General features: G+C 40.0%; 1 protein-coding gene across 1 annotated transcript in view; it reads left to right on the forward strand.

The window, feature by feature from the left end:
• The window catches only part of veph1 (ventricular zone expressed PH domain-containing 1), a 175,587-nt gene that overhangs the window by 121,819 nt on the left and 30,843 nt on the right, over window positions 1–22,925 (forward strand). Inside the window, 3 exon segments of the mRNA XM_069899101.1 lie at window positions 12,764–12,845; window positions 17,457–17,492; window positions 20,504–20,586. Coding sequence (XP_069755202.1) covers window positions 12,764–12,845; window positions 17,457–17,492; window positions 20,504–20,586 — 201 coding nt within the window.

The raw sequence follows: 22,925 nt of genomic DNA on the forward strand, positions 1-22,925 counted from the left end.
TGTCCGAACAAAAGAGAGGAGGGTGGCAACAGCAGGAGATTATAGGTGGAGAAGGGAAGGAGGGGACAGCAGCAATGAGAGGGAGGAGGGATGGCTGAGTGTGTAAGGAAAGGGACAACTGGAAAGACAGGAAAGGGGAGGGGAAAGAAAAGATGAGCAGGTTTAGTAGAATGCAGAATGTGAGTATAGAGATTAGGGTAGAAGGACAAAAGCATGTTGCCGTGTGCTCTGAGTTGGTGAGGAAGGACAGACATGGGACAAAATATAAAGGTAGCCAGTTAGAAGGTTTGAAATGTGTCTATTTCAATGCTAGGAGTATTAGGAATAAAGGGGGTGAATTTAGAGCATGGATCAGTATGTGGAACTATGATGTTGTGGCCATTACTGAAACTTGGCTGGAGGAAGGGTGAGATTGGCTGATGCAGGTACCTGGGTTTAGGTGGTTTTTATTTAAAAAGGATGGGAGATAGATAAAGTGTATGGAGTAGCATTACTGGTCAGGGATAGTATCACAGCTATTGAAAGGGAGGATGCTGCAGAGGCAATGTCCACTCTCGATGTGGGTGGAAGTCAGAAATAGGAAGAGAGCTATCATTGTGCTGGGAATAGTCTATATGCCTCCAATTAGGCCTCAGGACATCAAGATGCAGATAAGCAGGCAGAATTTGGAATGGTGTGGGACGAAAAGGGTTGTAGTTATGAGTGATTTCAACATCCCTAATATTGACTGGCACCTACTGACTGCAAGAGGGATGAATGGGGATGTATTTGTCAGATGTGTACAAGAAGGATTCCTGACACAGTATGTGGACTGACTGACTAGAGGTGAGGCCATACTGGATCTGATTCTGGGTAATGACCTCTCAGTAGGTGAGCATTTTGGTGAGAGTGACCACAACTCCCTTAGTATCTTTGCTGGCTCCACATCTGACTGTCCCCGAAGGGACCAGCTTGAATCTTTATACAGGCCGATGATTGACAGCCAGCAGGTGGGGCCAGCTTCCCAGGTTACCTACCTGCAGGTACAGTGGTTGCCCCCTGCAGTAAGCTGGTAGGAATGCAGTGCGTGTAGTTATTCTATCACCACTCAGTGAGGTCAAAATTGACCAGGCCTGTATGCTGAACAATGTGGAGATTAAGGAAGCAAAAGTGCTGGATCTTCTTAAAAACATCAAGATTGATAAGTTCCTGGGCTGGACGCAATATAACCCCAGGCTGCTGTGGGAAGTGAAAGAAGAGATAGTGGAGGCCATAGCTATGATCTTTGAATCCTCTTTGGCTGCAGGAGAGGTGCCAGAGGATAAGAGAATGACAAATGTAGTCCTCTTGTTTTAAAAAAGGTAAAAGGGAGAATCCTGGGAATTATAAACCAGTGAGTCTTATATTAATGGTGTGTAAACTATTGGAGAGGATTCTTAAGGATAGGATCTAGGAGCATTTGGAGAAGTTTAGTCTACTTAAGAATGGTCAGCCTGGCTTTGTAAAGGGAAGGTCACGCTTCATGAGTCTAATTGAGTTTTTTGAGGAGGTAACAAAACACAATGATAAGGGTAGAGTGCAGTAGATGTGGTCTTCGTGGATTTTAACAAGGTTTTTGAAATCCAGAAAGTCATGAGTCACAAGTCATGAGTCACGAGATCAGTGGAAAATTAGCTGTATGTTTAAAGAATTGGTTTCTAGGAAAAAAGCAGAGAGTAGTAGTGAAAGGAAAATATTCTGCCCACAGGTCGGTGACAATGGAGTGTCATAGGGATCTGTTCTGGGACCCCTGCTCTTTGTGATTTTTATAAATGACCTGGATAAAGAGGCAGATGGATGGGTCAGTTAGTTTGCAGATGACACAAAGTCTAGAGGAGTTGTGGGATAGAGTTGAAGGTAACAAGATGAAGTGGCAGATGGATTTCAATCTGGATAAATGTGAGGTGATACATTTTGGAAGGAAAAACCAGAAGGCTGTGTACAGGATTAATGATCAGTTACTTAAGAGTATGGATGAACAGAGGGAACTTGGGGTGCAAATCCATACATTCCTCAAGGTCACTGCGCAGGTTGGTAGGATAGTTAAGGCCTATGAGATGCTGGGATTTATTAATAGGGGAAATTTAATTCAGGAGTAGAGAGGTCATGGTTGCAACTCTACAAATCTCTAGGAAGACCACTCTTAGAGTACTGTTTTCAGCTCTGGTCCCCTCATTATAGGAAGGATGTGGAAGCCATGGAGAGGATGCAGAGGAGTTTTACTAGGATGTTTCCTGGATTGGGAAACAAGTCTTATAAGGCAAAGTTAGCAAAGCTGGGACTTTTCACTTTGGAGCATAGAAGGATGAGAGGAGACTTGATAGAGGTCTACAAGATTATGAGAGGCATAGATAGGATGGATAGCCAGCACCAGTTTCCCAGGGCAGGATCAGCAAACACTAGAGGGCATGTTTACAATTGGAGGGAGGGAAGTTTAGGGGTGACATCAGGGATAAGTTTTTATTACACAGAGAGTTGTGCGTGCCTGGAATGCCTTGCCAGAGATGGTGATGGGAGCTGAAACATTAGGGTCATTTAAGAGACTTTTAGACACATGGATGAAAGAAAAACAGAGGGTATGAGGTAAGGAGGGTTTAGTACTTTTTTTAGGAAGGGATGTATGGGTCGGAACAACATCAAGGGCCTGTACTGTGCTGTTCCATGTTCTATATTTACTGAAATTTTGTGTAGACTGATAGGGGTTGATGGTGGTAATTGTTGTAACCAAGCACCAATGAATTTATGTGGACTTCCAATAAGAAGGGATTAATAGTCTGCTCGTGCATAGGTTGTTCATAGGCCATTTCACATTTGTGTGTCTCTGCAACAAACCCTTGTGCCTCACAGCACCACTAGTAGAAAATGTGTAGTTTGCAATTATTAATGTTTCCCTTTCTGTAATATTTGTTGACCCTTTTCTTTGTCTTGTATTTTATTTCCTGGTTTTATTTGGTTTTAATTTCCTTTCCATGACAAAATGAGTTGAGAAACTCATGTAATATAAAGACTTGATAATGTTTGCCCATTAAACTTTATTCCGAACAGAGCAATCACTCTGCATATCTCTCCGCTTGAATTTCACTCTAATACTCGTTTCTGTTCTAACTCTTTGTATATAACATTCTGCTTATGCAAGCCTCGTAACGATTTGGGCAATCACAGCCATTTATCTTGATATATTTTGATTTCCTTTTTACTGTAAGGTGTGCATAATGGAAAAAAAATTTAAATCATTGCATAAATTCATAAACGTGCTTGGGAACCTGAGCAGGTCATGCAGTGCCTATAGGTAGTAAAAGCCAGGCAACATTTTGTGATTGAATTCCAGCCTTTGAGAACCCAACTCCAAGCTCAAAGGTTTTATTGAAATACCACACATGCACATCCTTCTGTAAAATAAGGAGACCAAGATTTTATAGCGCTCCAAATAATGTCCGATATGTCTGAAGCATAACTGCCCAACTTTTTTTTTCAACTTTTATTATATTCGCACGTGTAAAAATTACTTATATAGCCAAAATTTCTAAATATAAAAATCATAACTGTCCTACTTGTGAATAAAAATCCTCTAGCAATGAACCACATTCTATTGCTCGTTGCTCTAACTGTTGTAGTTGGGCGTTAGCCTTTTGCAAATCCCATGCATGGACACCCAGATCCCACAGCATCCTACTTGTGAATAAAAATCCTCTAGCAATGAACCACATTCTATTGCTCGTTGCTCTAACTGTTGTAGTTGGGCGTTAGCCTTTTGCAAATCCCATGCATGGACACCCAGATCCCACAGCATCCTACTTGTGAATAAAAATCCTCTAGCAATGAACCACATTCTATTGCTCGTTGCTCTAACTGTTGTAGTTGGGCGTTAGCCTTTTGCAAATCCCATGCATGGACACCCAGATCCCACAGCATCCTACTTGTGAATAAAAATCCTCTAGCAATGAACCACATTCTATTGCTCGTTGCTCTAACTGTTGTAGTTGGGCGTTAGCCTTTTGCAAATCCCATGCATGGACACCCAGATCCCACAGCATCTCAGGGTGCTGCAAACTCCCACATGCACAACTTACCTTTGTGTCATCAGCAAATTTAGAAAGGGTACCTTTTCAGAATCAGAACTTATTCTCATGAAAATGTCACAAATTTCATTGTTATTGCAGCAGCACAAATATTGGTATAAAATTACATTTAAAAAGAAATAAATCAGTGCAAAAAATAAGAGGAAGTGAGGTAGTTATTGGACCATTCAGAAATCTGACTACCTTCCCAATGGTAGCAGTATGAAGAGGACATGTTCTAAATGGTGAAGGTCCTTGAGGGTAGAGGCTGCTTTCTTAAGAGACCATCTTTTGTGGATGTCCTTGATGGAGTAGAGACTGGTGTCCATGATGGCACTGGCTAAGCTCACAACTCTTTAGAATATTTTCTTGTCTTGTGCATTGGCACCTCCATACCAGATCATGAAACAATCTGTCAGAATGGTACACCTGTAGAAACATGTAAAAGTCTTTGGTGACCTACCCAAATCTCCTCCAACTCCTCACAAAGTAGATCTGCTAGTGAGCCAGTGTCACACAGAACAGAAGCATGCCTTTCTATATGTTTAATGTGATTTTTATTCAACTGATTTCATCCTTGTCAAATTAAAGTTGAGCTGCATTTATTTTTATCCATCCATTCATTTGCCACATACAAGTTGAGATAATGGAAGCTTTGATGGATACTTCTCTGATATTTGAACATGGAGAATGAACTAAGAAATACCAGGCAAAGGCAGATTGTCTTTAAACAATGCAAGAAGGGAACTGACGAGTAACTTGAATTTTTCTGAGGATTGGTGTTCGCACAGAATAAATGATTTAATTGTATCCTGTAGTTTTTGTATCTGCAATTGTGGGGTATTAGCCCCGCTATACCCAGACATATTTCTGTGTGCATATTGTTAAGATTTATTGAGCAATTATGGAAAAGGTTGTTTCCTTGATGCACAGATAAATGTACCAGTAAAGGTATGAATATAGAACATTCTAATTTTAAATGATGTTCCTTCTCTTCTGCACTGCTTCTCCTGTACTACTCCCCTCTCTTTTTTGTCCTCTTTCCCACCCATTCTAATTTCCCCTCCTCTCTGGTTCTATTCCCCTCTAGATCCCCCCTATCTCTCCACTGGATTCTTCTGTTTTCTCCTCTTCCTCCCCCATCCCCACCCCCTACGGCACCATTCCCACCTTATCAGATTCCAGCCCTGCCAGTCTTTTATGTTTTTAGATAGAATTTTTGTGATTTTACAGGTCTGAAGAAGGTTCGACATCTTAGCATTGGTCGTTCACACACAAATGACAAAACTTGAAATTTCTGTTTCATTACGAGAGTTGAGACAGCACACCAGAAGTGCAATAATTAAAGAACTTGCAACACACATCAATGATACATGCTATTCATTAACCCATTGTTCACGGAATTCTGGGAAATTTACAAGGGGTCCAGGAGATAAAATATTGGAATGGGAATGGCACCCTCATTCCCGTTCTGACCTTTTTACACAGCATGCATTCTGGGAAAATGGAAATAATTTCCTGGAAAGCAGCGGCTGCTTAAAACACGTATTTGTCTTATAATCTCCCTCTCTCAACGCCCTTCACCTGACCTCTTTGTCTTGCCTCTCTCTATCCCTTTGGCATTTGCCAGTCCACTGACTGTCCATCATGTTTTGCCTCTACCTGGTTCACCACACCCACATGAGGCTACTGTCTCTCCCATCCCACCCTGTCTTCACTGCCAGGGTGGGATGGGTGAGACAGGGGCCCCAAATATTTTGTATTCTATTTTAATAGTACAGGTACTGCATTTAACTAGTCTTGATAAAGAGTTTTGGTTCAAAACACCAACTATGATCTTCCTCCCACTGATGTAGCTCCAGCAATTGTGTTTAGCTTCAGATTCCAGCATCTGCCGTCTCCTGTTTTCTCCAAAAATTAGCTGTTATTATTGGGCAATCCAAAAAGTTGTCAATGCCTTTGTGAACATGAAGCACCCTTGGAGGTAATAGAAATACCCCCTGCTGTGCTGCATTTGGCAGCATTTTAAATTGATACTAAAATCTTCTATCAACCAGCATGCATAGTTTTTGCATCCAGCAGCTTGATCTTTGCTTTATATGAAGAAAATAATTTGCAGTGATCTTGTTGCATTGAACTGGCAGATTTTATAATGCATTCTTTTTGAATGGAAATTCAAGATATAATGTTTTGATTTAGCAGATGTTTAGCAGATGTTTTGATTTAACAAATAATAATAGTCAACTACAATTCATATTATGAGCACTAAAGTAAATGTATATGTATTAAACTCTTATTAATCACAATTATCAAAAGAATTTTATCATTAAGAAGCCTAAGGTGATTATAGCCCCTGCTGGAGGAACATAAAGGAAATTGAGGCATAATCTGGTCTTTTGAGTGTGTTGGTCAATGCACAGGATGTTGAATCAGTAAAGGCAGAGCTAAGACTGCCAAGGGAGAGAAAAAATTCATAGAAGTTGCATACAAACCTTCAAACAGCAGTAGTTAAGGATGGTACAAAGCAGGAAATTAGAGATGTTTACAATGAGGATGCAAGGGCAATCATATATGATTTTTAATTCACACTTAAATAGAACTAATCAAATTTGGTGTTGTTGCAGCACAATTGCTCAGAAAAAGGTGGTATAAAGCGCACCTGCTGTCTGATAGCCTACAGGTCACCCTTGGGCAAGGTGTAGTACCTGTTTTGCCTCCCAATCAGGGCCACGTGAAGCTATGGATTGTAGATGGTGGATGGTTTTTACAAGCAAATTCTACAAATTGGAATTTATGATTGTAAAACTAAAAAAGCTGGACAGATGAATCTGCTGATCAATGGCCAGGGTTACCTGTCCAGTATGGACACTGCAACTGAAGAAGGCAACAAGAAACCACTTAAGTATTTTTCCCTTGTATAATCATGAACTCAACATTGACTATGGTCTCAGCTCAAAGATGGAGCCTTCACCGAAGGAGAACAGGGAAGGCAACCACTACAATTTGGAAGGTCACAGATTGTGGATGGATGGAAAGCCATGATCAGCAAGGCATCTGATTGAATCAAATTAGGAACAATGCGATGGATCATGAATTCCTGGAGTAGATATGGGATGATACTTTTGGACCAATATATATATGAAGAAACCAACTAGTGAGCCAGACATCCCGGAAGGGGTATTTGGTAATGAGAAAGGATTCATCTGCAATCTTGAATGAGGTCTCTTGTAGAGAATTGACCATAATAGATTGAATTTTTCATTAAGATGGAGAGTAATGTGACTGATTCTGAGACCAGGGTTCTGAATATAAATGAGGGAAACAACAGCAGTGCAAGATAGATGTTGGCTTAGACTAAGGAATATTATTTACATAATTTGTGGTGAATTTGCAAAGGCAAGCATTTAAGGAGAGCAAGGATGAACAATAATGATTGTTCATTCCTGTCCGGCTGAAAGATAAAACAAGAAGAATGGCTCAACTGTGGCTCACAAGGGAAATAAGGATAGTATGAGTACCAAGAAGAGATGTATAATTTGGCCCAATAAAGCAGGAAACCTGAGGAAAGACCATGGGATTATTTTAAGAGGCAATAGAGTAAATTCACAGGGAAATTAAAAATTGCCTATAAAGGCTTCTAGAAATTTGTGAAGAGAAAAAGTTGAGGACAAATGATCCCTCTATGACTCCCTTCTCCACTCATCTCTTCCCATCAATTACCCCTTTGGTACCTACTCCTGTGACCACAGTAAATGCTACAATTGTGCACACATCTCCTCCCTCATCATCATTCTGGGCTCCAAACAGTCCTTCCAAATGAAGCAACACCTCACATTTGAGTCTAGTGCTCCTGTTGTCTCCTCTACTCTAGAGAGACTGGATGCAGACTTGGAGATTGTTTCATTGACCACCTTCACTCTGTCTATTGTAATAGTGAGGATCTCCTAGTGGCAACACATTTTAATTCCCTGTCCCATTCCCATGTCGACATGCCTGTTCATGGTCTCATACACTGCCCAACTGAGACTATATTCAAAATGGAGGAGCAACACCCCATATTTTGTCTTTGTATCTCCAATCAGAAGGCATCAACATTGACTTCTCTGGTTTCTGTTAGCTCCTCATCCACGCATCCACCCCCACCTGTTTATTTCCCCACCCCTATGTTGCCTTTCCTCCAGCTCCTTCTCCTTGTCTGTCTCTTTCTCTCTCTCTCTCTTTCCCCATCCCTCTGTCTCCTTTCTTCTAGCTCTGCATTCACAGAGCTACTCCATTCCCCTGGTCAATTCTTAGCTTTTCCACCTGCCTTCCTATCCATGTCCATATCCATGTCCTCTTGACTGTTGGCCTGTGATTCTCCCCAATGCCCCTCTTCTCTCCTCCCCCCCCACCTTTTTATTCAGGTGCATGCCTGCTTTTTGCACATACCTTGACAAAGGCCTCAGGTGTGCAATATTGGTTATAGACCTTTGCTTCCTCTGGATGCTGTGGAACCTGCTAACTTTCTCCAGGACTTTTGTGTATTCACAAATATAGTCCATTCCAGTAAGAAACAGAAATTTAAAATGGAGGAAAAAAGAAATGGTGGCCTAATTGAGCAAATAGGGCCTGACTTCACAAATAAGGACACAAGTCGTCTCCTAGTAATGTTAGAGAATCTGATGTGCAGAGTAGGGAAGGAAATTTATATTACCAGCATATTATTTTCCAGTCTACATCAGTTCCTAGTAAATTGGAGAGAATCTAATGTGAACCCATTATTAAAGGAGGGAGAGAGAAGGCAGGGAATTATAACCAACTAATCTAACGTCAGCAGTGGGGAAACTGTTTGAGTCCATTATGAAAATGTAAGAGTAGAAAATTTGGAAAATGGTGACAGAAGTAGTCAAATCAACATGGATTAACAAAAGGGAAATCATGCTTGACATGTGTACTGATTTTTTTGAACAGATGGCTCATAGAGTGAGATCCAGTGGATGGTCATGTATTCGCAGTTTTGTTGGTAGATGGGAGACAAAGGCCAGAGATAAATTGCTAATTGTATTCAGGTTCAATGCTTGGACCCTAGTTGTTCACAATACATTATAACAATTTAGATGAGGATTTGAAATCTGGAGGAGTCTTACTACAATTCTACAGGGCTTGGTGAGACCACAGATTCTGTGTTGTTTCTAGCTCCTTATTTGAGGAAAGATGCTTTAGTTATGGAGGGAGTGCAGCGAAGGTTCACCAGACTAATCCTTGGAATAGCAGGACTGATATATAAAGAGAAATTGGGATGATTGAGCTTATGTTTGATAGAGTTTAGAAGAATGAGGAAGATCCTTGTAATTTATGAAACGCAGATGAGACTGGAGAACATAGATACTGAAGGTAGGTTGTCCAGAACCATCTCACAAGCCACCACTGACTCTGCATCCCAATTCTCTGACCTTTACCCATTTTATGCTTCCTATTCAATTCCTTTGAGGTATATCCTCTCTGGTAAGTCTACTCTGCATTGCATAACTCCTTAAGTACTTGAATATATCTTCAGCTTCCAGGTCAATAAACCTAAATTGGAGGTAGAAATATTAATGTTCTTTTGAGGCTTTATACTTTATGGAAGAAAAGTTCTTTGATTAAGTTGTAGTTACTTTACCAATAAGACAGGACAGGATTACCGTAAATTTTCGTGTATAATGTGAAAAGTTTTGGACCGAAATTCGAGCTCAACGAGGTTATTATTTTAACAATTTCTTTCTGCCAGGTTTAACAAAAAATAAGATTATCAGCAGCCACTTATATTGACAGCAGCGTGACTAGGTTGGGCAGGGAATGGGAGATGGCAGCGCAAATTGGGCAGGCGAGGGAGGAGAGACACCAGCACGATTCGGGCGGGCAAGGAGGGAGAGAGATGCCAGCACAACTCGGGCAGGCAAGGGGGGAGAGGAATGCCAGCGCAACTCAGGTCAAGTGAGGGGGTAGAGAGATGCCAGCATGACTCAGACAGATGAGGGGGAAGAGACGGCAGTGTGAATCAGGCGGGTGAGGGGAGGGGGTCGTATTATACATGGGGGTAAAATTTTTCTCCCTTTTTCCCCTCAAAAATGGGGGGGGGTTTCTATTATACACAAAACGCATTATACATGAATATTTACGGTAGACTCTAGTCACAGATGTTGACTGATCTGAGATGGTCTGGTGACAATTATTGTATACTACATATGGTTCCTGTGCTCTGTAATTCAGGAATCTTGCTGATTTTCCAACTAATAGACAAAATATATGCTTAATTATTACTTTGCCTGGAACAGGGTGCTCAGGGTCATGGTAGAAGCAAATACAATAGTGACAAATATCATATTTAAATGCCTTCTATATTGGCAGGGAATGGAGTGATAAGGATCACATGCAGACAGAAGAGAGTTTAATTTAACATTACATTCAGTGCAGATTTTGAGTACTGAAGGGCGGATTCTCCATTCCTGTTCAGCACTGTTCGGCATTCTTTTAAATAACACTATTACTAAGGATTGATTGGGAGCGGGGAGCGGGGAGGGTGGATATCAACTTCCCATCCATTTGAAGAGAGCTTTATGAGTTCCCATCTAAAGAAAGCAGCCGGCATCATAAAGTATCTCCATCGCACTTGTCACAATCTCGTTTTGCTGCTACCTTCAGGCAGAAGTATAGAAGCTAGAAGTTTGGCATCTTTAGGTTCAAGAACAATTTTTGTTTCCAACAGCTATCAGGCTCTTGAACTTTCCTAACCATACCTAACCTAATCATTGCAATTTGGTACATGTGACAATGAACTTAAACTTGAACCATAAATCACACCAGGACCACTAAAAGATCTGTCTGTACATTTGAAGCATCACTCCCCCACCCCCCTCCAATAAATGCAACTGTGAATGTTTATTTATCAGTCCTTTTATATTGTAGTTGGAGATGCAGTCAGCATATAGGAGGAAGATTTGGCTGAATGGTGCTCCAACAGAATCCTTGGACTCAATGTCACCAAAACCAAGGATCTGATTGTTGACTTCAGGAAGGAAAAACCAGAGGTGTAAAATCCAGTGATCAGTGGGGGATTAGAGGTAGACAGGATAAGCAAATATAAGTTCTTGGGAGTCATCTCAGAGGCTATTTCCTGGATCCAACACACTTATGGCATCGTAAAGAAAGCATGCCTGTGCCTGTACTTCCTCAGGAGTTTCCAGAGGTTTGGCATGACTTCAGAAACCCTGGCAAATTTCTATTGATGTGTGGTGGAAAGTGTGCTGACCGGCTGCATCACCGTCTGGTATAGGGACAGCAATATCCCTGAACATAAAGCCCTGCAAAAGATAATGGACACAGCCCAGGATATCACAGGTAAAGCCCTCCCCACCATTGAGAACATCTACAGGGAGCAGAGGGCAGTAGCAATCATCAAGGATCCACACCACCCAGCGCATGCTCTGTTCTCATTGCTACCATCAGGAAAGAGGTAAAGGTGCCACAAGACTCATCCCATCTGGTTCAGAAACTGCTGCTACCCCTCCACCATCCAATTCCTCAACTATAAACTCAATCCAAGATTCATTGAAGGACTTTTACATTTATTGATTTTTTTTCCTCTCTGAATTGCACAGAGAATTTGTTTACATTTTTTATTTGTTTACATATATACACTGTGTACAGTTTTTTTTTTAACTACTAATAAGTGGTAATTCTGCCTTGCCTGCAGAAAAACGAATCCCAAGGTTGTATGTGATGTCATGTGACAATAAATCTGAAATATGAAAATCTGGTGTATCCAATAGACCAGTGTAGCTGCCCCAAGAAAGAATTTTGGTGCATCTCTACATGGTACGTATATATGACTCTCAAGTAAAAACACAATGCTGGAGAAACTCAGCAGGTCAAATAGTGTCCTTTATAATAGCAAAGGTAAAAATACATAACTGACATTTTACCTTTGCTATATAAAGGAAACTGTTTGACCTGTTGAGGTTCTCCAACTTTGTGTTTTTACTTCACCCACGGTGTCTACAGATTTTCGTGTTTTACTATATGACTCTCAACATGATCATTCTTGAAACTCGTTGCAATGACAGTGCATTGAAACATTCATTGGTGAGTCTGGTATCTCTTGAATGTAGAAGATTGGAGCTTTCCCCAATGTTCATGTCCTTTTTTTCATAAAGAGCACTAGTTTATTTTTCCATTATTATGTTGATGTTGTGGTCTCTCATTGTGAATAAGTTAAACATCTTTAGTACATTTAATGCATTGATTTTATAAAATTACATAATTCATTATCTCATCTAATTTCTTCTGTTCCTTCATTCCTTTTGAATGAACATTAATTCAGTGTCTTCAATTACTTGAAGTACTTTCAAACTACTGTAACCTCGTGAACCAAATAGGTTAATAATCCGTGCATGCTGCATTTTACTTACTAAGCAAATTCCCATTGACTGTAAATTCAGATTTCATTCTGAAATGAATCAAATAATCTACAGAGGTAACAATTTTTATGACAGTATAAAATTGACAGAACTCTAAGGTAAATCCATAAGGATATTTATAATGAATGTCTATTTCATGTTATTTCTGCAGGAAATAATATGTCAGGAGAAACTGTGGCAGGTGAAGAAGGTTTGATTGATGAAAAATCAGGAGTTTAGACCCTTCAGATCTAGAGACGGGCTTTTGAGAAAACAATTCTTCGAGTCGTATCCGTTGATACAGCCTGGGCCAGGAGTCAAGGGGTGAATGGAAAGCAATGCGATTTAACAGGTGAAGATTTAATTGTGGAAAGATACTGAGATTCCTTTTATATCTAATTCTAATATTTTTGATAAATTTGGGATGGTTTGTGCAGCAAAAGCTGATTTTAATACAGGGATAAAGACAAAAATATATAAATTAAACAAGTATATATCTACATGTTGAAATGGTGCTCTGCACATATAGCATATTATTTACTATGAATTTTTGTGTTTTTTTCTTGTGAAGAATACCAATTAGGTAAGGGTTCCATTATTGTCACATCCTACTATTTACAAACATTAAATTCTTTAACTTTTGTCTACTGTAAGTCAGACAGAGAGTCGCAAATTTGTCCAGCACCCCTCACAGAAACCTTCAGCACCTGGTCTTCCAAAGTGGTCTCCCCTCCAAGTACTGACCAATCCTGAGCCTGCTTAGCTTCTGAAATCAGACATTCTCAGGGATATTCAGGCCATTAGGTGCTGTCAAAAACAATTATTCACAGACTTCCGTTGCGCTTCAGAGTTCAGTTTGTTGGAAGTTTCTTTTCAGTAATAATTTAGTATTTTGATTAAATGTCTCTGAAACATGAAACGTCATTGGAAAATGTGCTTGGTTATTTGGCAGATGTGTATCTTTTGCTTTTTTTTCTGCTGGATTTAACTCTGCATGAGCTTATTCTTTTAAGACTATAGATGTAGTAAAATGCTGAAGATTTTGTAATCGTAGGAATGGCAAAACTCTCAGAACTTGGAGTCCTCACAGAAAAACTGACAGCAGCTTTTGGGGCAACTGGATGCAGAGGTCCAGGGCTCTCTCCAGTAATTCAATTTTTCACAGGGTACCATGTTTCCCAACTTTCTCCAGAAAATTCCTCAGAAATCAGTGTATTGCTGAACATATAAAATATGTTTTGGGGTAAAATGCTCAGCATAAATTCCAGAATATGAGACTGAGTGTTTTAATTCTTGTTGCACAATTTCCTTCTCGGTGTTGGTCATCTAACTATGTCTTGAAAGTGTCATCCAAAGTGTAGAGGAGTTCTACTAAAGAAAGATGTGCTTCACTCAAAGAATAATAACCATAATTTTTTAAGTGTGCACAAACTATACCTTGGCTGCTACAATAGTTCTGAGGATGAAGAAGAGAAAAATTCTTTGGATGAAAATCTTGTGATTCAAGTGTAGTGTAGGCAACTGTAAAAACACAACTCAGCAGGTCAAACAGCGTCCTTTATGCAGCAAAGATAAAGAAACATAACCAACATTTCAGGCTTGAGCCCTTTATCAAGGAATGTATCTTTATCTTTGCTCTATATCTTTGCCTTCGCCTTCCCAAGATCGTGTTCTATGGCGAGCTCTCCACTGGCCACCGTGACAGAGGTGCACCAAAGAAAAGGTACAAGGACTGCCTAAAGAAATCTCTTGGTGCCTGCCACATTGACCACCGCCAGTGGGCTGATAACGCCTCAAACCGTGCATCTTGGCGCCTCACAGTTTGGCGGGCAGCAACCTCCTTTGAAGAAGACCGCAGAGCCCACCTCACTGACAAAAGGCAAAGGAGGAAAAACCCAACACCCAACCCCAACCCACCAACTTTCCCCTGCAACCGCTGCAACCGTGTCTGCCTGTCCCGCATCAGACTTGTCAGCCACAAACGAGCCTGCAGCTCACGTGGACTTTTTACCCCCTCCATAAATCTTCGTCCGCGAAGCCAAGCCAAAGAAAAAATATCTTTGCTCTATATCTTCTTCTTCTGGCTATCCATTCCACGGGATAATGATGGTTCCTTTCAATCAGTTTGTGGATTTGATGAGAATACCCCACTCCTCAGAAAGGAACAGTGTGTGCCTGAATGGATTTGAGTGAGTAGGGGTTCCACAGGTCCAGACTTACCCTCTCATTATCCCCTCCCAGATCCAGTGGAATAGTGAGGTCCAAGACAGCTCGGAGAAGTTCTGTTGCAGTTAATGGCCAGGCAAGGGATGCCCTTTCCGCTCTTCACGGCACATTTGTTAGATGGCCGTTCGCCCTACAAGAGGGTTTGTCTGCCCTTTGATAGGACTTGTTTTCATCCTGACTAATTAGATATCAATCTCCTCTTTAAACTCCCCCAATGATTGGGCCTCCACAGCTGTAAGTGGCAATGAATTCCACAAATCCAAGCCCCTCTGGCTAAATAAATTTCTCCTCATCTCTTTTTTAAATGGGTACCTAATTCCCTTAAATGGGTGCCCTCTTGTCCTGGATTCACCCACCAAGGGAAACCTATTATTCAAACCTATGTCCAATGCTTTCAGCATTCAAAATGCTTCTATGAGATACTCTCTCATTCTTCCAAACTCCAATGAGTACAGTCCAACAGAGGAAGAAGTAGGAAGGGAATATCTCTAGAGGGATTTAAATAAAAGAATTTGAGGTTTTTTGTGACACGTTGTGAACCCAAAGTCAAAAAAGTGTAGTGAAAACATTGGTGCCTGAATGGGATATGCTGAGATGTCAAATTTTACAATGAAATGAAATTTGCAGAAGATGTAGCTCATAGACCAGGGAGGAGAGCATTACAATGTAGAGTCTGAAACTAATGATCACGTGGCTGACAGTTTTACCACAAGTAGCTTGAGATTGGACCAGATTCCAGCAGTAATAACAGTCATTGATAGGGAGCTATGGCTTCAGAAGTTGTTTAGGAACAGGTAAAATACTGAGACTGTAGATGATCTTGCTTAACCTGAAGCATTAGGCAGAGAGTAACTTTCTGAAATGTGACGTTAATTTGAAACATGGTTACACGGTTGATCCAGTAGATGAAAGATGCTGCTTTTGATCTTTTCCAGATTTAGCTGGAGAAGTTTATATGTGACTAGGTACTGAAAGAATTAGTGAGAAGTTTTCTGTGATGAACATAAAAAGGAATTAGGTCAATGCAAGTTCTTTTACAAGTTCAAAGGAGTCAGATTCATCAAAGTACTTTTGACAGTCTCTGTAGTATACACAACTTTGCAGTGAGTCCATAAAAGGTGGCATCCACAGCCATGAGTTAAATTAATGTTTGTATGTTGTCAGTTGGGATGTGGAGCAGTAAATCTGTTAAAGAGTGCACTTGTAAATAATACATTGTGGAGCTCAGTTGTTCATCCTGACTCCCTCCTATTTTCAATCTCCATGCTGCTCCAAACAGACATCATTGAAAAATATAGAGTAATTTCCCATGCATAATACAATTTATATAGTTCAGACACGGTTCTGCATTCCCGTACACAGGTTGAACTCTAGCCTTCTGTTCCTGCCCTGATGCTGCGTGGATACTCTGAATCTTATCCAAAGATAAGATGCAGAGTGTCTCATCTGGTGAGAAGAAATCTCACCTGGTCCCTGAACACCAACTCCATAGCCAAGAAAGCCTAGCAGCCCCTCTACTTTTTGCAAAGGCTGAGGAAAGTTAATCTCCCATCCTCCATCCTCACTACATTCTATAGAGCATGTATGAGAGAATTTTGTGTAACTGGATCACTGCCTGGTTTGGAAGCTGTACCTCCTCAGACCACAAGACCCTAGAGAGGATGGTGAAGTCAGTGGAAAAGATCATTGGGGGCTTTCTTCCTACCATGAAGGCATAAAAGACATCTACAACACTCGATGCAGGTGGAACACAATAAACATTGTGAGGGACTCCACACATCTCTCAAGTAAACTGTTCACCTTTCTGCCATTTAGTAGGAGGTTCTGCAAATATCCAGATGAGGCAACAGTTTATTTTTTTTCCCCAGGCCATCAGACTCCTGAATTCCCAGAACATATGTGCACAGAGTATTTAATAGTTTATGTGTTTTCATTTATATTTATGTAAATATGCTCCATGATTGTGGAGAAATGCTCTCATCTTTACCATGCAAGCATCGTATGAACAATAAAAAAAGGTGAATTGTCTTGACTTGAAGTAGCCAGGCAAACTTCCTCAAAATCTCTAGTACTTTGAATGGAACATCTGTTGCCAAGTTTGGGCCAGGTGCAAAGAAAAAACTGCCAAGAAATTTAAAAAACTAAAAGTTTTCAAAAAAATCAAAGTATAATTACAATTGTAGTTGAATTTCTTTAAGTATAAAGCTCACTCACATTTAAAGGAATTTAAATTAATTGAATTAAATTTATAAAAATTAGCTTAAATGTATTCCTAAATGATTTTATGTTTGTTTTTTTAATATAAATTTACTTTTTTTAATTGAGCTTTTATTCCGACCCAAGCAGTATAAATATTGAATGTAAATAACAGTGTTGACACGCAATGAGGCTGGAGCTTTTGAGGCTTTCTGGGACCACAGCCTTTCTCAATGCAGTAAACCCACTTAGTTGGAAGCTAGACATCCAAACACAAAATTGCACGTAGGAGTGCACTGGACAATAGAAATAGTATAGCCCAAGATCCAGTAATAGGGAGTTTGGGCAGCCAACTGTTAAGCAGAGATCCAGTTCATTGTGTCAACAGTGAGCCACTGATTCCCATGACTATGGTGCAATTTGCTACTTAGGTTATTGAGAAATCTAGCTAATTAACTAGAAATCTTCTCTCAAACACTGGAGTCATGTGAAGTTTTCAAGTTAAGCTAAATGCACTGTTCAATTTCTTTTTAAATGACAGATTCAAAAGTCTCACTCTTCATGCAATGCAGACAAAGTAATCATACTTGTAAAAAGGAGATTTCAGTGTACAAACCAGATCAATGATGTATGTGGAGATGTACGTATTACATCTATGGCAGTGATAGAAGATAAGGTTTTATTCATTATCCACGTTTTAAAAAACCACCTGATTTTGTCAAGGGGAGATTACTATTTCTCCAAGCAGGAGTTAAAAATGATTTGCCAACTGAGCTGTCTATATGAAACATTCATTAATTAAATCTCCTTCTCCTCTTTCAGACAGGAAAAATGCCTACAGGACTATCCAAGGGTCTTCAAGAGGGGGGATTATATATGAAAGGTAAAAAATGGAAATCAAACATTTGTCTTTGCCCATAATGTGGACTTAACATTTTGATATTCTGGCAGTCAAAGTCCCAAATCAAGAAATTGTGATGAAGGAAGTATTTTCACTTAATTATGAATATCACATGCATGAACTCCATGGTTGAGCCACTGTCAAATAAGATGATTGCACTGTTTGAGTAATGCACCAGATAAAAACATGCATCATATGATATTTCACATTTGTTGTAATTGTTTGCTGACAGAGTATATTCCTTACAACAATTTTGAATTATGTTCCAGTGATTCACAAATTGGGCAACTTAAAAAATAAGAGCACAGGAATAGGTTATTTGTTCCCTTGACTCTATTCTATATTCAATGACATCAAGGATGATTTTGGGTTTCAGTCATTTCCTCAATTCCCTTAATTATTTTAGTTCTCAAATATCTGTGAATATCTTAAAAAGTACTAACAATTGCCTTTTGCTGTCAAGGGTTGTAAACACATCTTATTTTATTGTATGCTCTAATGGCCTTGTCTCTTATACTGTATTTGAAACTATGATGCCTGGACTTAGAATTCTATGTGTCAGATGCTGAGGATAATATGCTGGATGCGTAGGCTGGTGGGGTGGTAGGTGAAGTCAAGAAGAATTCTGTCCTTGATCCATCTCTGGGTGGAGGAGCAGTGCAGCTGTGAGGGAAATAGAAGATATGTAGGTAAGGGCTAAGATGAAGGGAGTAGAGGTGAGGTCACAATTTTTTTGAAGAAGAACATCTTTAATATTCTGGAATGGAAAACCTCATACCGGGAGCAGATATGATGGAGGCGGAGGAATTGAGAGAAAGGAATAGAATCCTTACAGTGGGCACAGTATGAAGAAGTATAGTCAAAGTAACTTACCCTCTCGCTTCTCAGGTTTTATTTTCTATTCTATCCTCCCACCTATATCCACCAAGATCTCTTACTTGTTAGCCTGCATTCCAACCCCCCTCCCCCCTACCTTTTTATTTTGGCAGATGCCTGTGTTTTGCTCAAACCTTGATGAAGGGCTCAGACCCGAAATGTTGGTTACATTTCATTGCCTATCGATGCTATGGGGCCTGCTGAGTTTCTCCTGAACCATCTTGTATTGCCCATAGATTTCTGCTTTCTGCCTCCTTTTTGGAATAAAAGAGTTTCATTTTCTATTTTCAATGCAATGTAGCATTTTGGGGGGGAGGCAAAAAGAGGAGTGGGTATGTATATGTGTTTTGAAGATAGGTGAAATTATTTTAGGGAAATAGGCCATCCATTTTGTTCCAACCAAAAAACGGTCCAGGTGTGACTTCATGACATAACCCTTAACTGCCTGGTGTTGACCTGGGTTATTACATTCTGGCATATTATTGCATTAAGCAATCGGAGCATTTAAAAAAAATAACTCTTCCAACAAATATGCACCAAATCCCCAACTTTTGGATCACATTCTAATAATAGAAATGTGAAATTCAATTTAGATTTCGTGGAACGTTCTGAAAATGGGTCTACTCTAGGGAAAATTACTAATGTTGGCTTTGAGCTCAGATTATTAATGCATCATTTCAAAACATTCAAAATGTTACAATGCCTGTACTCATTAGATATGAAACCTTATTCAGGGAGATGTGTGTTATTGGCTGTATCCTTTTTAAAAGTTCTGTTGGGGAAATGGATCACAATTCAGTCGTCCTATCTGTATGGTTTCCCAGAGAAAACAAACACTTTACAACTTTGTTTTACATCAAAATTCAATTGGAAATAATTTGGTAAAGATTAAATATTTTAAATTAAAATAAATTGAGAATGTAGTTTTAAATCATTCTCTGGTTATTTATTAAGACACCAAAAGTAATCATTGGAATGTAAAATCCCAAGGAAAAGGCTGCAAAACAATGGAATAAAATAAAGAAAATAAATGAGCAATCCAAGTAGAGACCTGGATGTCTGCTACCTGTTGTAACGTTGTAGGATTGTGCAGCACAGAACAGGCTATTTAGCTCATCACCTTCCCACCCTCAGCTTCCTTCTTGAGCTAGTCTCATTTACCCCATATCCCCCTCCACCATTTCTCTCCAATCTTCCTGTCAAAATATCTCTTAAATGTTGTACCTTTACCTGCCTCTTCCACATCCTCCAACAGTTCATTCCATTTTCCTATCACCTGCTATGTGAAATCTTGTCCCTCAGGTTCCCTTTAAATCTTTCCCCTCTCACCTTAAACCTAAGCTCTCAAGTTTCTCCTAGCCTGGGAATACCTTATCTGTGGCCCTCATGATTTTTATATACCTCCTTAAGATCCCCCCCCTCGGCCTCCTTTGGTCCAGAAAAATAGTCCCAACATATCCAGTCTCTCTTTATAACTCCAGCCTGCCAGACCTAGCAATATCCCTATGAATATTTTCTGCATCTTCTCTCACTTAATCACACCCTTCCTAAGCTGGTGACCAGAAACACACACAATATTCCAGATGGCGCCAGAAACACAACTCTTGTATAAGATGACCCACCCCCTTCCGAATTTCAATTTACTATGAAGGTATTGAACTTTACTTGCTGTACAAAACAACCCTAAGTCTGACACTTACCACTGACCAGTGGAGTGATGCTGTCACAATATTTTAAAAGCAAATTACCCAGTAAAGATTTAAATTTTATTAGCATATTTTAAAATAAATCACTGTTGGCTCCTTTAACAGGCTGTTTAAAGCCTATACAGAGCCAACAGCAGTGGATGGACCCCGCAGAGGAGCAGTGAGACCTCACTGTCAAGGTTCTCATGGTATACCTGCCACGGGGGAGCACTGAGACTTTGCAGTCAAGGAGTATCTGCAGGACTGCTTTGAATCAGTGGACTGAAACATATTCAAGAACTCATCCATAGACTTGAATGAATATGCCACAGCTGTCACTGACATTATCAAGACCTGCATAGATGATTGTGTGCCTATTCCCAAATACTGGGTGAGTGCAGGGAAGCGCTGACACTTCACAGTCAATGTTCACATTGTATACTTGCCACTGAGGACCGCTGATACTTTGCTGTCAAGGTTTATATTTTATACTTGGTGTATAAAAGCCCCTGGTTTTGGGGTGACATTTTTAAGTTTCACCTCATCGTATACACCGGCATATACAGGTACATTGGACAATACAACAGCAATCAAATTTTCATTCTTCTTGTTTCATGAACTGGTTCCTCAGGTTGATCCTGGACATCTTGTAAAGATCCTGATCACTGGCCTTAAATGCCCTTGTTCTTGCCCACAGTAGGTTGTGAATTCTCTGATTCATCCAGGGCTTTTGGTTGGGGAACACCCAGTATTTGGGAATAGGCACACAATCATCTACGCAGGTCTTGATAATGTTGGTGACAGCTGTTGCATATTCATTCAAGTCTATGGATGAGTTCTTGAATATGTTCCAGTCCACTGATTCAAAGCAGTCCCACAGACGCCCCTCCAACCCCCCCCCCCCCCCACCCCCGACCATACTTTTGCTGTCCTCACCACTGGTCTTCAGTTTCTGCTTGTACACCAGGAGAAGACGTGCACCCAGGTGATCAGACTTGCTGAAATGCAGTCATGGTATGCCTTCTTCATGGTGGTGTATCAATGGTCGAGTGTGTTAGTTCCCCTGGTCTCAAATGTGATGTGCTGGTGGTAGTTTGTCAGAGACTTGTTCAGGCTACCCTGATTGAAGTCTCTCACAATGATCGTGAAGGGATCCAGATGTGCTGATTATTCCCGTCAGGGCTGCTCACAAAGAATCGCCGCTGTAAGGCGCCATCTTATACAACTCCATTAATTGATATTGGTGGATTAAAATTTTTTAGTTGGCATTGTAAATTGTGTGAGAGAGACAAATATTGGTTGCAGAGGATAATAATACATTGAATGCTGCTTCACAATGTAGACCAAACTCCAAAACTAATTGGGAAGTCATTGGAGTTTAATGAGACACAATGGGGATTCGGTCATTGGTAAGTGGCAGCATATCATTAAATGCTCATCCACAAGCTACATGTCACAAATATCCTCATTATTTAAATTGTATTGATCCATTATCTAGGGCTATTCCATTGTTAAGTCACAAAGCAACAGACCAGAAGTCAAAACAGAGGATTATTAAAATAGTCGAGAGGATTACTGGGGTCTCCCTTTCCTTGATAGCTGACATTTATTGGAAATCCTCTCTAAACAGGGTTCAAGGAATTATAGAAGACACTTTCCTGCCCAGCCAGCACACAGTATCTTTAATCCACTACCATCAAGAGGAAAATATAGGAGCATCAAAATCAGGACTGTCAAACTGGGGAATGACTTCTCACAGGCTGTGACTGATGAACAGTATCCTGTAACTGTGACAACCTTCCCAAATATATATTTTTATTCATTTTGTGATCTTTATGTACGATGTATTGTGTGCTTTTGTGCATGCACAAATGTCTGGAAAAACATTATTTTGTTTGGATATCTGTGTACGATTAGATGATAATAAACTTGAACAATGCTCCGACACATTAGTTAAGTTGTTCATGTAACCAATTCATTAGAACTGTTGTCACAGTTGATCATTCACAGAGGTGATCAACAAATTCAAAATGTTCATAATGTAATGAGTGCATTATGCAAGTTGCCTGACCACTATCACATGCATCAGTGTTTACCCCAATTAGAACAGAGTCAGTGCATTATAGCTCAATCCCACTCAGGGGACATGAGCACATGATCTATATGGACTATTCAATGCTGAGGAGTGTTGCACTTTCAGGGATACCTTCTTTCAGGGGTACTGATCCAAATGAGTTTGCCTTTTGCTAAATATCCCATGGCAATGGTTTGAAGAATAGCTGGAAACTTAGATGATACTTATACCTCAACCAACAGAACTAAAACAAATTCAGTGATAATCTTCTCTTCAGGATCTTGCTGTGAACAAATTCCCTGCCATATTTCAGACACTGTAAAGAGCACATCATTATCTGTAAAGTGCTCTGGAATGTTTATGTTGTCAAAATAAATGGAAGAATTTTATTTTCTTTCTTCATCTTCATGAGTTCAAGTGACACCATTAACTGAATGAATTGTCTGCAATACATATTGCTACTTAAATAAAAGA

This window comes from Narcine bancroftii, chromosome 9 (genome assembly GCF_036971445.1).
Source record: "Narcine bancroftii isolate sNarBan1 chromosome 9, sNarBan1.hap1, whole genome shotgun sequence".
In the NCBI taxonomy this organism is placed as follows: domain Eukaryota; kingdom Metazoa; phylum Chordata; class Chondrichthyes; order Torpediniformes; family Narcinidae; genus Narcine; species Narcine bancroftii.